Genomic DNA, 13182 nt, shown 5'->3' on the forward strand with positions numbered 1-13182 from the left:
CCTAAGGCGCTCATTAACATACATTAATATTTAAGTTAATGTTTAACAAGCAAGGAATAGGTTTTTTGTTAGCCGACATTCCATTCTTAAATAGTTATTCATAACAACAGTATCTTCTACAGATATTAAGCTAAATAGAACACCCTTTGCGCGTACTCCTAACGTCAACTTCGTGACTAGAAATACTTGAAAATGAAAATCAGTTAACAAGGCTGTGATGTAGCCTTCAATAAAATACCACTAATATGTCGTACACCTGACTTCGAAATTAGCACATTTGACTTTCGTATAAATCGCAGTACTTACCTAAACGCGATATCTGTTTAAATATGATGAAATTTTGACGACGCGTGTTGCAAGTGACATGTATGTAACCTGAGATGGATGAGTTCTCTATAAGACTCGGAGTAATTAACAATGGAGCCGCCATTAACAGGCGTTCCCCTCTGTCGAAAATAGGCGGCCAATGGTCAACAACTTGTCAACCATATGTATGGACTGACGTTTATCTGACATGACGTACCTATACATTTGATGTGCCCCTCCCCCGCAAAAAACGGCAGACTATTTTGTACCGACGATTTGAGACATGGCGTCTCCGTTGGTTATATCCTCTAAGCTATAAGATGACGAAGCTTGCGCTGTGGATGTCATTAGTATGCTATTTTTGATTAAATTTTTACTGTTTAAATATGTCTGTGGTCCCTTCATATGGAGATCAGACCTCCATCATGGCCCAAAGCTACGTTTTGTCACGTCACGTAAGGTGACTATGCGTATTGTGAAGTGCATCACAATAAGGCCCAAATCGTTTGAATCACAAGTATCAAAACTACATTGTTATTTAGGGCGCACGCCTGTTCAAATACAAGTCTAAGAAATAAGTAAATAAATACATACGTTGTTTTATTACGACAGAAAATTAATATTATTAACAATATTGTTAAGATTCTAGCAGTGATAAATACTATAAGCATTTTTACGTTGAATTTAAATCCTCAATTGCAATTGTGTCATATTATATCGGACCTAGGATATTTCTAATCTAGTAATAATAACCTACGTACTACGTACAGCTGACTGTGATGCTGAGATCAAATAGATAGTGGCGGCTAAATATATCCTTATTTGTTTGGTAACAAAGGTGTGTCACCTACGATATCGGCCATATGCCATCTCTATTTAGTTGATACCTATCAACTGCAACATACTGACTGTACTTTCTCTGAATCGACAAAATAACACAATTCATGATGAACATGACCAGTTGCCGGGAAATAGCACAAAAAGGAAAACAACGGCGTCATTGGTGACGTCACAGACAAATAAATGGCTAGTCAGTTGAAGGGCGACTGGACTTGGCCAGACGGACTGGCGCGCCAAATGCACCAATGTAACTGGATATCATAAAACGTGACGTCACAACTGTGACTCACTACTCACCGAGCGTGACATAGTACGATAACTAGATTGAGTAGACAGTATTCAAATTGGTACATAACACGTTCCCTAGCTATAGTATATTCACTCGAATACGAGTATGCAAGAGCTGTAGGCCCTCCTGCCTGATTACACGAAGAGTCATTGTACTTAGTGCATGAAACCCTTGAAAGATAGATAGATGATGGTAACGATGCAGAGTCTAACATGTGACCAAAGCACATTGTCCTCCGAATGTGATTGACGTCAAAACAGAGATTCATCGTATTGCAAACAAAATTAAGAAAACATACAGGTATTCAGCATTTTGTCTGAGCATCGACGCGACGTAAAGAATTAGATCTTCCCTTTATGATGTGTATGGGGACATGGAAAGAGTTAAATACACGTATTTAACTAGAAAAGCAAATACTAGGACAATGAGCGGAAGACGCTGTTTAAACCACTTTCTTTGAAGAAGCTTAACACATTAACACATAGGTTAGTTGCTCGAATAAACTTTAAACTACTCCCCTTGTAAGAAGACGATTAGTCACAGCCATTTACAACGTCAGTTAAGGCAACAAGGAATAGGATATTAAAATGTCTATTGACGAGTTTAGTTTTTTGTTCTATAGTATTTAATAGTCTCGGTGTTAATGTTAACTATCATACAAAGGAAGATAAATGGCCAAGGTTAAACGCAGTCACCTATGACGGTTTCAAGTATCTATACGTAGGTCAGAAAGATCTTATATTTCATACTTATATAATGCAAGTTTATACAGTATAGTCAGCTACAATATTTCACAGGAGACTGTGTATAAACTATCTGATACCCTCTCACGTTACTTTACAGAAATATACGGATAAATAACCAATATGCGACATACATTTCACATTTCCTAAGTTTGAAGCCACGTCAATTCACCGATTCAGCCAATTTTATCATATCAGTGTAAAACCATTGTAAAACAATGAAATGAGATTTACAGCTTCAAAAAAACTTCCTCAATAATCTTATCTTCACCGTCTCTAGCGTTCTTCATTGTCAAACCACCTGCCCTAGTATCATTAGTCATATCTCCAGTGTTTACATTGTGTTATCCCCAAACAGCTGCGTTCGGCAAATCGAGCTTCTGATTGCTTTAAGATTTTAATCAAGATAAGGGTCTCGAGGGTGGTAACACTTGTTGAGCGCCCCTCGGGGAATCAACCCTTGTCACACACCACACACTTCATCCCAGAAACATCCCGCATGTAATTAGTGCTCCTTAAATAGTGTGAACTACCTACCGATTCACTGGTTAAAGATGACGGTCTCTAGGGTTTTTGCCAGCGTATCTAAATGCACATTTTTTTATTTTTTCACTCTGTATATGGAATATAATCTGGTTTGAAAGAGGTGTGCGTTTATTGTATGTATCGCCAATCGTATGGTCATATGACTTAAAAATAATTATTTTTGTTTTAATAGGTACCTACTTTTATATGTAATGATTATTATCTGTGGCTGTACTATAGATTTCGTTGGCAATTTCCTTACCTATTTATTTGCGTAGCGTAGGCGAAAAACATCACGCCATAGGATGTTTTTGTTGGTGTACTCGTATTAATAGTTTATCCTCTTCGTTATTTTCTATCAGTTTAGAAATATTTTTTATAAGTAGGTACGTAGGTACTAGGTACTTTACTACTTTATGAAACTCTTCCTATAGGCGAAAAAGTGTTATGAATGTTACGATTTCAGCTGTCTTCATAACTATATCGTTTTTATCTCGTTTGATCTAGCGTGACGAGTACTGCGCCCATTTTGATGTGACGTATCCAATTATTAAATTTTGTACTAGTTTGTGATGTTTTCAGACAAAACTGGAGTACTGTAGGCGATTTCCTAAATTCATATCCATGGCCCTATTACATTTTAGAATAAAACTCACACTACCTACGTATGTACCTCTATTAAGAGATGCCATTCATTCACCGAGCTATGAGAACCCACGCACGTGAGCGCACCATGGAGATTAGGGCCCTGATTACGTGACGTCGACCTCTCCTCGCCTCTCACACTAAAGCCCTTTAATTGCCATCGTAATAGCTGTCCTTACAAAACCACTCCTTCAGGAATGAATGGTTCTCAAAAATGCGTTTTACGACTCCACGGTAATTGAAAGTCAAGTAACAAATTCGTTCGATTACATGAAACGGTTTGTAATGGCACTCCTCAGTCTATTATAGTACTCGTATTATATTGTGGGAGGTGCATTTAAAACCTACGTCTATGCAACTTCTCGTAGGTATTAATGCCTCTTGATTATACAGGGAAGGGAATAGGGACAGAAATCTAAGCGTCATTTTTAATGGGAGTTGATTTCATTTATATTGTTCTAAGAGGATTTTAAACGAAATGAATTAGTAAATATTTTTTGTTATTATTAAATAATTTTAATTTTACGCTATGTTTATCTTACCTTTTCAGGAGGTACTTATTTATAAACAAAGCAAACATACCTATCCATAATAATTTCTGCAATAAAACGAATTACTGATACCTGCCTATTATTGTGTGCAGTTTTACAATAGGCACGCAGTCAGTTTATGTTTAGGTAGGTATTCAAGCAGTTGTAGGTACAGTCAACTGTAAATATATGGGTGTAGCCAACTTATTCAAAAATATGTCCCATAGTTCTTAATTCGCTGACATAAGAGCTATGGGACATATTTTTGAGATCATTTGTGCATCCATATTTTTACAGTTGACTGTACTTATAGGTATTTTTATTGTATCATCAATTCAACACTATCTACTCACTTTCGATTTTTCTACAATGTAGGTATATCCCATGCTGAAAAGGTATAGACATATATTTTATGAGAATCTAACAATGAGAGGACTCGATAAAAACATCATTCTCGCTTTTACTGCTGATAGATTTCTTTGAACCTTAAACCGCTTCAATTTAACGTTTTTTTATTCAATTCAGATAAAATGTTCATGAGGCTTGAACGACAAATTTATAGGTTCCAGCTTAATCTGTTATAAAATGAAACTGTAATAAAAACAAATTCCAATTAAATTCAAGTTAAAATCATTGTATTATGCGTAAAGTTATAGGTGACACAGCCCAGGTAAGAAATAACATCAAATATTTGATGCAATGATTCTAATTTCTTTTATTAATTTTATTTTATTTTGCTTTTGTAAGAATTTGTATATGTTTTCTGAAAGAGCTACGTATTTGTATGATTTGATACACATACCTATATATTTTTAAATCAAATTTCTATAAAGAAATATTTTGATGGCCGGTCTGGCCTAGTGGGTAGTGACCCTGCCTATGAAGCCGATGGTCCCAGGTTCGAATCCTGGTAAGGGCATTTATTTGTATGACGATACAGATATTTGTTCCTGAGTCATGGTAGTTTTCTATGTATTTAAGTATTTCTATATTATATATATCGTTGTCTGAGTACCCACAACGCAAGCCTTCTTGAGCTTACCGTGGGGCTTAGTCAATTTGTGTAAAAATGTCCTATAATATTTATTACTATAATATTTTTATTTTATTATTTTTACCTACTGTATGTAATTGCAATATTGCATGAATTCTATAGTCATTTAAATTGTATTTTTTCTTATTTACTCGTAATGCATGTTAATTATAAGATGTAATGTTTTGAAAAGATGTGTCCCGCCGAGTTTGTTGCCGGTCCCATATTGGGATACCCCCCTCCAATTGAGGGGGGACTTAAAATCTTCTCGAGGCAGAGGTGTAGGGTTGGAGCCGGTGTAGCTTTATTTCACGTTCATAAGCGCATTGTAATATGCCTACTTGAATAATAAACTATCTTTATCTTATCTTTATTTAATGGATTGTAATGACTATTGGCTTCGTGAGTTACTGGAAAATGGCACTTCCACTTACTTACCACTTATCTACAAGGACACAGGTCCCTGTATAAGGTACATGATAAGTGATGACAATTTAATTAATTTCATTCTAGAGTCTACATGCACAATTACTTAGCTTTCAGATAAAGGTAAGTAATAAACATCATTAAAAATGTTTTATAAAATTTATGTGTTACAAAAAATGTATGTATTGTTTGTATTTATAGGCAGGGTCTATCAATTAACTGCAGGGCCAAAGTGAAATTGCTTTTAGTACATACTACCGCACTCCCGTGTTCCTATATACTGTACTGTACCTACCCATTTAGTATATGTAATGTACAGTCATCTGCAGAGATAACCGACTCCCCTGCATAGAAATCTGTTTGCAGGGGGGTCACCTATCTCTGCTATTGACTGACATTTTATAAAATTAATATTTATTTGTAAAGTCCACGTTAATATCAGTTCCGGTTTACCGTGAACAATGTAGAGGTAGACCTATGTCTGAATTTTTAGGTATTTAAAAAAGAATAAACAAAATCTACCCTCAAATGGCTTCTTAAGCCAGTTGAGGGTAGATGAAAACATTACATGATCAAATAATGTAGGTTAAAGTTAGGTCGTTCAGTGGCAGATCCAGGTGGTTTTGTATTTGGTTGGTTAATCAATAAATGTTACCCGACAATGTACAAATTATTTGTTTACTTTTATTTAAGAGCGCTCTTACAAGAAAAGTCGAAATAATGCAAAATTGATGATACTAGTCGACGAAATTCAGGACTTTGTGCTCATTATTAGAAACAATGAGTACTTGTTCCAGTAAAAGCGTCTTCTTATCTTTATAAATATCGTTGTAAATATTAGAAAAAGGACTTATTAAATTAGTAATGATTTTTTTTCTGATGGTCGTTTCCGAAAAACCCCGTGAAGCACTGAATGGCGAGCTCTTATTTGGAAATGTTGAGAATTTTACTCCGCTAAACCTGGCTATTTTGTATTACTAATACCCTGTACTTTAGGCATATCAAACTATATTTTTCCTACATACGTTTGAGAAAGAGAAAATCAAAGTAAAACGAACTCGATTTTCTCTCCGAAACAAGTGTCAATTCCTACGAAAATCTACTTAATATCGAAGTCATTTTCATACTCAAGCAATCTGCAACGTTTGCTTATACTGTTGGTATACATTAGTGTTTATGAAATTCTACTATAATTTTTTGGCAATTTTTTGAAAACTACTCTATATTACCGATGACGCGCGCTGCGCCAGCTCAGTGCCGCGGCAGAGCTTGTAGAGGCAGGACGTGTGTCGGTCGGCTCCGCACATTTTCAACGGCGACGACGAGGTTTTTTATCATTGTGTGCGGCGGGCGCCGTGTAAAACGCTATAATGTGTGCGTGTAAACCGCAACGAGAGACTTTGATCCTAGCACTGTTTTTATAGTATTATAATTTATAATGGTACAGTTTAATAAACTACCGGACAGGATAAAATATTTGAAACGACCTGACATTCTATATGTATTTATTTGACTCAAGATAGTACTCAGGGTCTGATGATGGAGCCGGAAGGTGGTCACCGGTACCAATCAACCATGCAACTAAACCACTTCGTGTTTAGGCTCGTTTTATTCATCTCAACAAGATCTTTGACACAAGATAGTACTCAGGGTCTGATGATGGAGCCGGAAGGTGGTCACCGGTACCAATCAACCATGCAACTAAACCACTTCGTGTTTGGGATCGTTTGATTCGTCTCAACAAGATCTTGGGCACAAGATAATACTCAGGGTCTGATGATGGAGCCGGAAGGTGGTCACCGGTACCAATCAACCATGCAACTAAACCACTTCGTGTTTAGGCTCGTTTGATTCGTCTCAACAAGATCTTTGACACAAGATAGTACTCAGGGTCTGATGATGGAGCCGGCAGGTGGTCACCGGTACCAATTAACCATGCCACTAAACCACTTCGTGTTTAGGCTCGTTTTATTCGTTTCTATAAGATCTTTGACACAAGATAGTACTCAGGGTCTGATGTTGGAGCCGGAAGGTGGTCACCGGTACCAATCAACCATGCAACTAAACCACTTCGTGTTTAGGCTCGTTTGATTCGTCTCAACAAGACCTTGGACACAAGATAGTACTCAGGATCTGATGATGGAGCTGGAAGGTGGCCACGGGTACCAGTCTACCATGTAACTGAACCACTTCGTGTTTGGGCTCGTTTGATTTGTCGCAACAAGATCTTTGACACAAGGTAGTACTGAGGGTCTGATGATGGATCCGGAAGGTGGTGACCGGTACCAATCAACCATGCAACTAAACCACTTCGTGTTTGGCTTCGTTCGATTCGTCGCAACAAGATCTTTGACACAAGTTAGTACTCAGGGTCTGATGATGGAGCTGGACTGTGGCCACGGGTACCAGTCTACTAATAAAACGTGCCTAAACACGAAATGGTTTAGTTGCATGGTTGATTGGTACCGGTGACCACCTTCCGGCTCCAACATCAGACCCTGAGTACTATCTTGTGTCAAAGATCTTGTTGAAACGAATAAAACGAGCCTAAACACGAAGTGGTTTAGTTGCATGGTTGATTGGTACCGGTGACCACCTTCCAGCTCCATCATCAGACTCTGAGTATCACCTAGTGTCAAAGATCTTGTTGAGACGAATCAAACGATCCTAAACACGATGTGGTTTAGTTGCATGGTTGATTGGTAATGGTACCTTCCAGCTCCATCATCAGACCCTGAGTACTGTCTTGTGTCAAAGATCTTGTTGAGACGAATCAAACGAGCCCAAACACGAAGTTGTTTAGTTACATGATAGACTGGTACCCGTGGCCACCTTCCAGCTCCATCATCAGACCCTGTGTATCTTCAGTGTCAAAGATCTTGTTGAGACGAATCAAACGAGCCTAATCATGTTACTACATGGTTGATTGGTATCCGTGACCACCTTAATCATCATCAGATCCTCAGTACCAGTTCGTTTTTAAACCCTCGTTGATATAAACTTTACAACCTATAGGTACCAAATGCAATGACGAAACATGTAAATAAGCGAGTAGGTACCTATAATTTCTTTCGAGTAATATACCTTCATAAGTACGAGTATGGGGCTATTCATAAATTACGTCGTTTCAAATGGGAGGAGTGGGGGGGGGGGGGGGTCTGGACATCGGATGATGGTAACATGACGTAGGAGGAAACAGATTCATCCGAAGATTGATTTTTGGATGATTTGAGGGGTGGGGGGGGGGTCAAAAATCGTCATAAATAGATGACGTAATTTATGAACAGCCCCTATGTACATATGCACTGCATTTAGTATTTTCGTACTTACCAAATAACAGTTTTAGAACTTTAAAAGTTAAGTACAGTTAGTGTTGTTATGGTTGATTTCAATATGCTTCGCGAAGGATCAAGAATGTTTAATCCATCATTGTAGTGCGAGTGTGGTAGAAGGGATCGGCGTACTGAGCTCGCACGGCCTGCCGCAGCGCGTAAAATACCTAAACTCGCTCAACGCCGAAATGTAATAGCGCTCTTAAGTACCAATCTAAAGATACAGATTATAATAAAGAACCTCCAAAAATTACGTAATGAGGCCTGAAAAGTAGTTTACATTACACAGAGATTAGGTGGCTTAACTTTTTTATCCCGGGTTTTAAAGACCTTATCTGCATGTTACGCAAAATAGGAGCATGCCTTACCTATTTTTAGTTAGTAATTTAGAAAGAGATTAGATTACACATTCTCATCCTAGAATGCTTGAGTCATGAGCTTCGTAAATCTTCGTTAATGAGTATGCTAAGCCAGGATACGATAACGCAAACGAATACCAGCGCTTACTCACAGGAATACCACCGAAAAATGCATTGTTCGCAACGCTTCACTAGTGCATTTCGATTCGATCTCTGAGGACCTACCGCAAAATCAAATCTTCGTTATCTGCTTCTTTATCGCTCGGATATGCTAGACTTGCGAAGATAACGCAAACGAATATCAGCGCTTACTCACAGGAATACCACTGAAAAATGCATTGTTCGCTACGCTTCATGATCCTTTCGCATCACTAGTGCATTGCGATCTTTGAGGGTCTACCGCAAAATCAAAAGTTTCGTTATCTGCCTCTTTATCGCTCGGATATGCTAGACTTGCCGAGATAACGCAAACTAATATCAGCGCTTACTCACAGGAATACCACCGAAAAATGCATTGTTCGCAATGCTTCATGATCCTTTCGCATCACTAGTGCATTGCGATCTTTGAGGGTCTACCGCAAAATCAAAAGTTTCGTTATCTGCCTCTTTATCGCTCGGATATGCTAGACTTGCAAAGATAACGCAAACGAATACCAGCGGTTACCCACAGGAAGACCACTGAAAAATGCATTGTTCGCAACGCTTCATAATCCTTTCGCATCACTAGTGCATTGCGATCTTTGAGGACATGCGGACCTACCGCATAATCAAATTTTCGTTATCTTGTCTCTTTATCGCTCGGATGGTGGCCTAGCGGTAAGAGCGTGCGACTTTCAATGCGGAGTTCGCAGGTTCAAACCCCAGCTCGTACCAATGAGTTTTTCGGAACTTATGTACGAAATATCATTTGATATTTACCAGTCGCTTTTCGGTGAAGGAAAACATCGTGAGGAAACCGTAGTAATCCCAATAGGGCCTAGTTCCCCTCTGGGTTGGAAGGTCAGATGACAGTCGCTTTCGTAAAAACTAGTGCTTAAATACGTCAATTCTCGAGATTAGTTGTCAAGCGGACCCCAGGCTCCCATGAGCCGTGGCGAAATGCCGGGATAATGCGAGAAAGAAGATTCAAGAGCGATAGAGAGTTAAATAACGATGTTTCGATTTTCGCGGCCCTCTGAGTGCCTCTGATTGTGATAACGCATAAGTTGTTAGGATCTTCGAGGTCTAGTTATACTGGTTGTGTAGTAATATCTCACGGTCCAGAAAAAACTTTGGTAAAGTAGCTGAAGACGCAAGATGACTTAGATGACGTAATATCACGCCACATCAATTATAAGACACAATAGGAAGATAAAATTAGGGGGGACAATTACGGGGCAAAAGTTAAACTCTACGTAGGATTCATGATGATGCCCACTTGATCATTATAATGTTATTGTGAGAGATAATAGAAGTATCAGCATTCATAATACTGCATTCGAAAGTAGGTACTTACATGTACAATGTACCTACACTAGAATTTGGTGCAATGGTCCCAGCATTAAATAGTTAGGGTATAAATCCTGACAAGGCAGTATGACTTAGAGCTGTAGTCTGTCCAGATGGACGAAAAAAAAAAGTTAGGATATAACTAAAGCAGAATTATGTGTGAAGCTCTACCTGTACCTGTTATATTTATCTCTAGCCGCCCAGTAGCCCATAAATAGGTCTCTCATTATATTCTATTTTGAATCTTTATTTTGACAAATCAAGATTGCATATGCGCTGGCAAATTTTGATGTCTGGGCGGTGGCATAAGTGAGGTGAGGTGAATGCAAATGTTTTACATAATTGTATACTGATGATATGTAGGTACCTAGGTACCTATTATATCATATTTGAATAATCTAAGAGTACTCTTAAGTTGTTGTAATATTTACTGGAAAAGTCTGAAAGATGCTGCTTTTTTTAAATAAAATAATTAATATGTATTTGTTTAGGTAGTTATGTTTTGGTGGAAATTGTACAAACTTTATTTTGTTTATTATTTTATCATGAAATTCATAAGGTCACATTTAAACAAATATGATATGTAAGCACTAAGCATACACAATTAATTTCCATTTTGTAAAATAAATAATAATGTAAGAAAAATTGTGAAAATTTAAATAACTTATGACTTTCACAGCAGTCATAAAATTTCAAACAGGTGCGGTCAGTAACCAGCACCTGCAGAGAAATGGCTAATTCTTATGCAGCTGCAATGTAGCATGCAATTGTTTAGACATAAGACATAACTGTCTCAGTGGTTGTGTATTTACAATTATCATAAAATCATAAATTTTATGATAAACATGAATATTCATTTTGGCTTTGATTATACATAGTCAGAGTAACATAAGAATTGATTTCTGAGTTATTACTTAACCCTTATACATATGAAGCTAAGACTTAAAACCTGGGACGTAATGCCAGAAAATTAGAAAGGAATAAAAGATCAGGTGCGCAATGGTTTTTTGCAGGTTTTTTGTGTGTCGCTGGCATATGTGTTGTCGTCTCATAGTTTTAAGTCAGGTCCCCACTGAAAACCAGCGCCACGGATTGCCGCGGCATTATGCTGAGTGGGGTCCTATTTTAGCGTCTAATGTTTTTTATGTTTGTATGTCTTTGTTTTCTAGATGTAATATGTTGTGGCGTTAAATAAATGTATTTTCTTTCTTCTTTCTTCTTTCAATGTGAAACTTGTGACAGAAGATTTCGCAACAGTGCTGGGTTTTAACATTAACATTGTAGTTGAACTATTAAAACTGTAGTTAATAATAAACTTTACTTACAACTAGTATTTTTTTCCCGACTATGGTGAAGCAAATGGAGGATCCAGTATGTTTGTGGATATGTATGTTTAAAAAACCTGTGAGGGATTTTTGTTTCAAGACAACAAAAAATAGTCCTATTGAATCGTTAGAATATCATGTTGATAGGAAAAAAATGTCTATTCTGAGCCCGCCACAATAAAAAACAGGAACACCTTGCTGTTTTTTACCATTTCTTGCTAAAAGTAATAATTAATTAGGTTTGGGTACTTTCAGTATAACCATGCTCAATATATTACTTTGATCAAGACTTATCTGCCCTAGACCCAGGTTCTAATATAAACCCAATCAGACTAAAAATGGGATTACCGCTTAATAATGACATTATTAATATGAGTTTAACGCGTTCACTGCCGAGCCACCAAATTTGTATGAACATGAACGCATATGTGCATTGCCGGCAGTGAATGCGTTAATGTTAGAAACACTATCAAGGCAAAGGCAGGTAAGTCTAGAATAAATACATCAATTGCACTTACCGGCGATGGTGAATCTGTCCATATAGTTGATGAGATTGATGAAGCATAGTATCCCGACCGTCATGTACTCGACAAAGCTGACGTCCCTCAGATTCTCCCGCCTCCTCGCCCGTTTCTCTTGCAGCAGCGCCGTCGCGGAGTCATTGTCCCCGTTATTAACCAGCTGCTGATTAGAAGTATTAGGTGTTATACCACTTTGGTCCATGGTGCTCACTACACACACTCAAGTCCTTTCAGTGATAACGATAACCGCTTTCCGATTAGGTAACAGTCAGACCGAAATTTTGAAAAAAACTTGCATTCACCAACTTTCACTACTTGCGTTCAGTTAAAATATAACTAACCACTGAGAATTAGGAACGGTACTGATTAGATATTTGAGAAATTAAGACGACTACTAATTGTTACAGTATTCGTAGCATAATTATAGCGTAGTTCAAATGTACGTCAGCAACAACTCGTCCCGCCGACGTTCGTGACGAGAATAATTTTTAATCTAATTCACGTTTGACTTTGACAGTTGGAGTTGCATAGTTGTCAGTTTTTTATAAAATTGCTAGGAGAAAATATGATTTTAAGAAACTAATAGAATATATTATTATTTTATTATATGTTATAATTCAATATCAGCCCCCTTATTCATAAACGCACTACAAGCCTCATTTAACTAATAATCGTTTGACTTTATCTGTCATTTTGACTTATGTGTTTGTCAGAAAGGGAAATGGAAATGATTTATTTGCAGAAGGGATAAAACATAATTTAACTAAATCAGGCCTGTAAAGTTTAATGAACAAGGGGGTTACGTCCTACCGTTTAGCCG

The 13182-nt window shown here is 37.6% G+C and overlaps 1 protein-coding gene across 4 annotated transcripts in view; it reads right to left on the minus strand.

Annotated features, from left to right (window-relative positions):
- LOC134796032 (protein spinster) overlaps positions 1 to 12861 on the minus strand; it is a 44704-nt gene extending 31843 nt beyond the window's left edge. For 2 of the 4 annotated variants that reach the window (XM_063767949.1, XM_063767948.1), the window contains exon 1: positions 12360 to 12861. In XM_063767949.1, coding sequence (XP_063624019.1) covers positions 12360 to 12564 — 205 coding nt within the window. In that variant the 5' untranslated portion in view covers positions 12565 to 12861. The remainder of the gene's footprint in view (positions 1 to 12359) is intronic. The other 2 variants (XM_063767947.1, XM_063767950.1) reach the window with 1 other exon arrangement.
- Between the last annotated feature and the right edge of the window lie 321 nt (positions 12862 to 13182).

Source organism: Cydia splendana, chromosome 13 (assembly GCF_910591565.1).
Source record: "Cydia splendana chromosome 13, ilCydSple1.2, whole genome shotgun sequence".
In the NCBI taxonomy this organism is placed as follows: Eukaryota; Metazoa; Arthropoda; class Insecta; order Lepidoptera; family Tortricidae; genus Cydia; species Cydia splendana.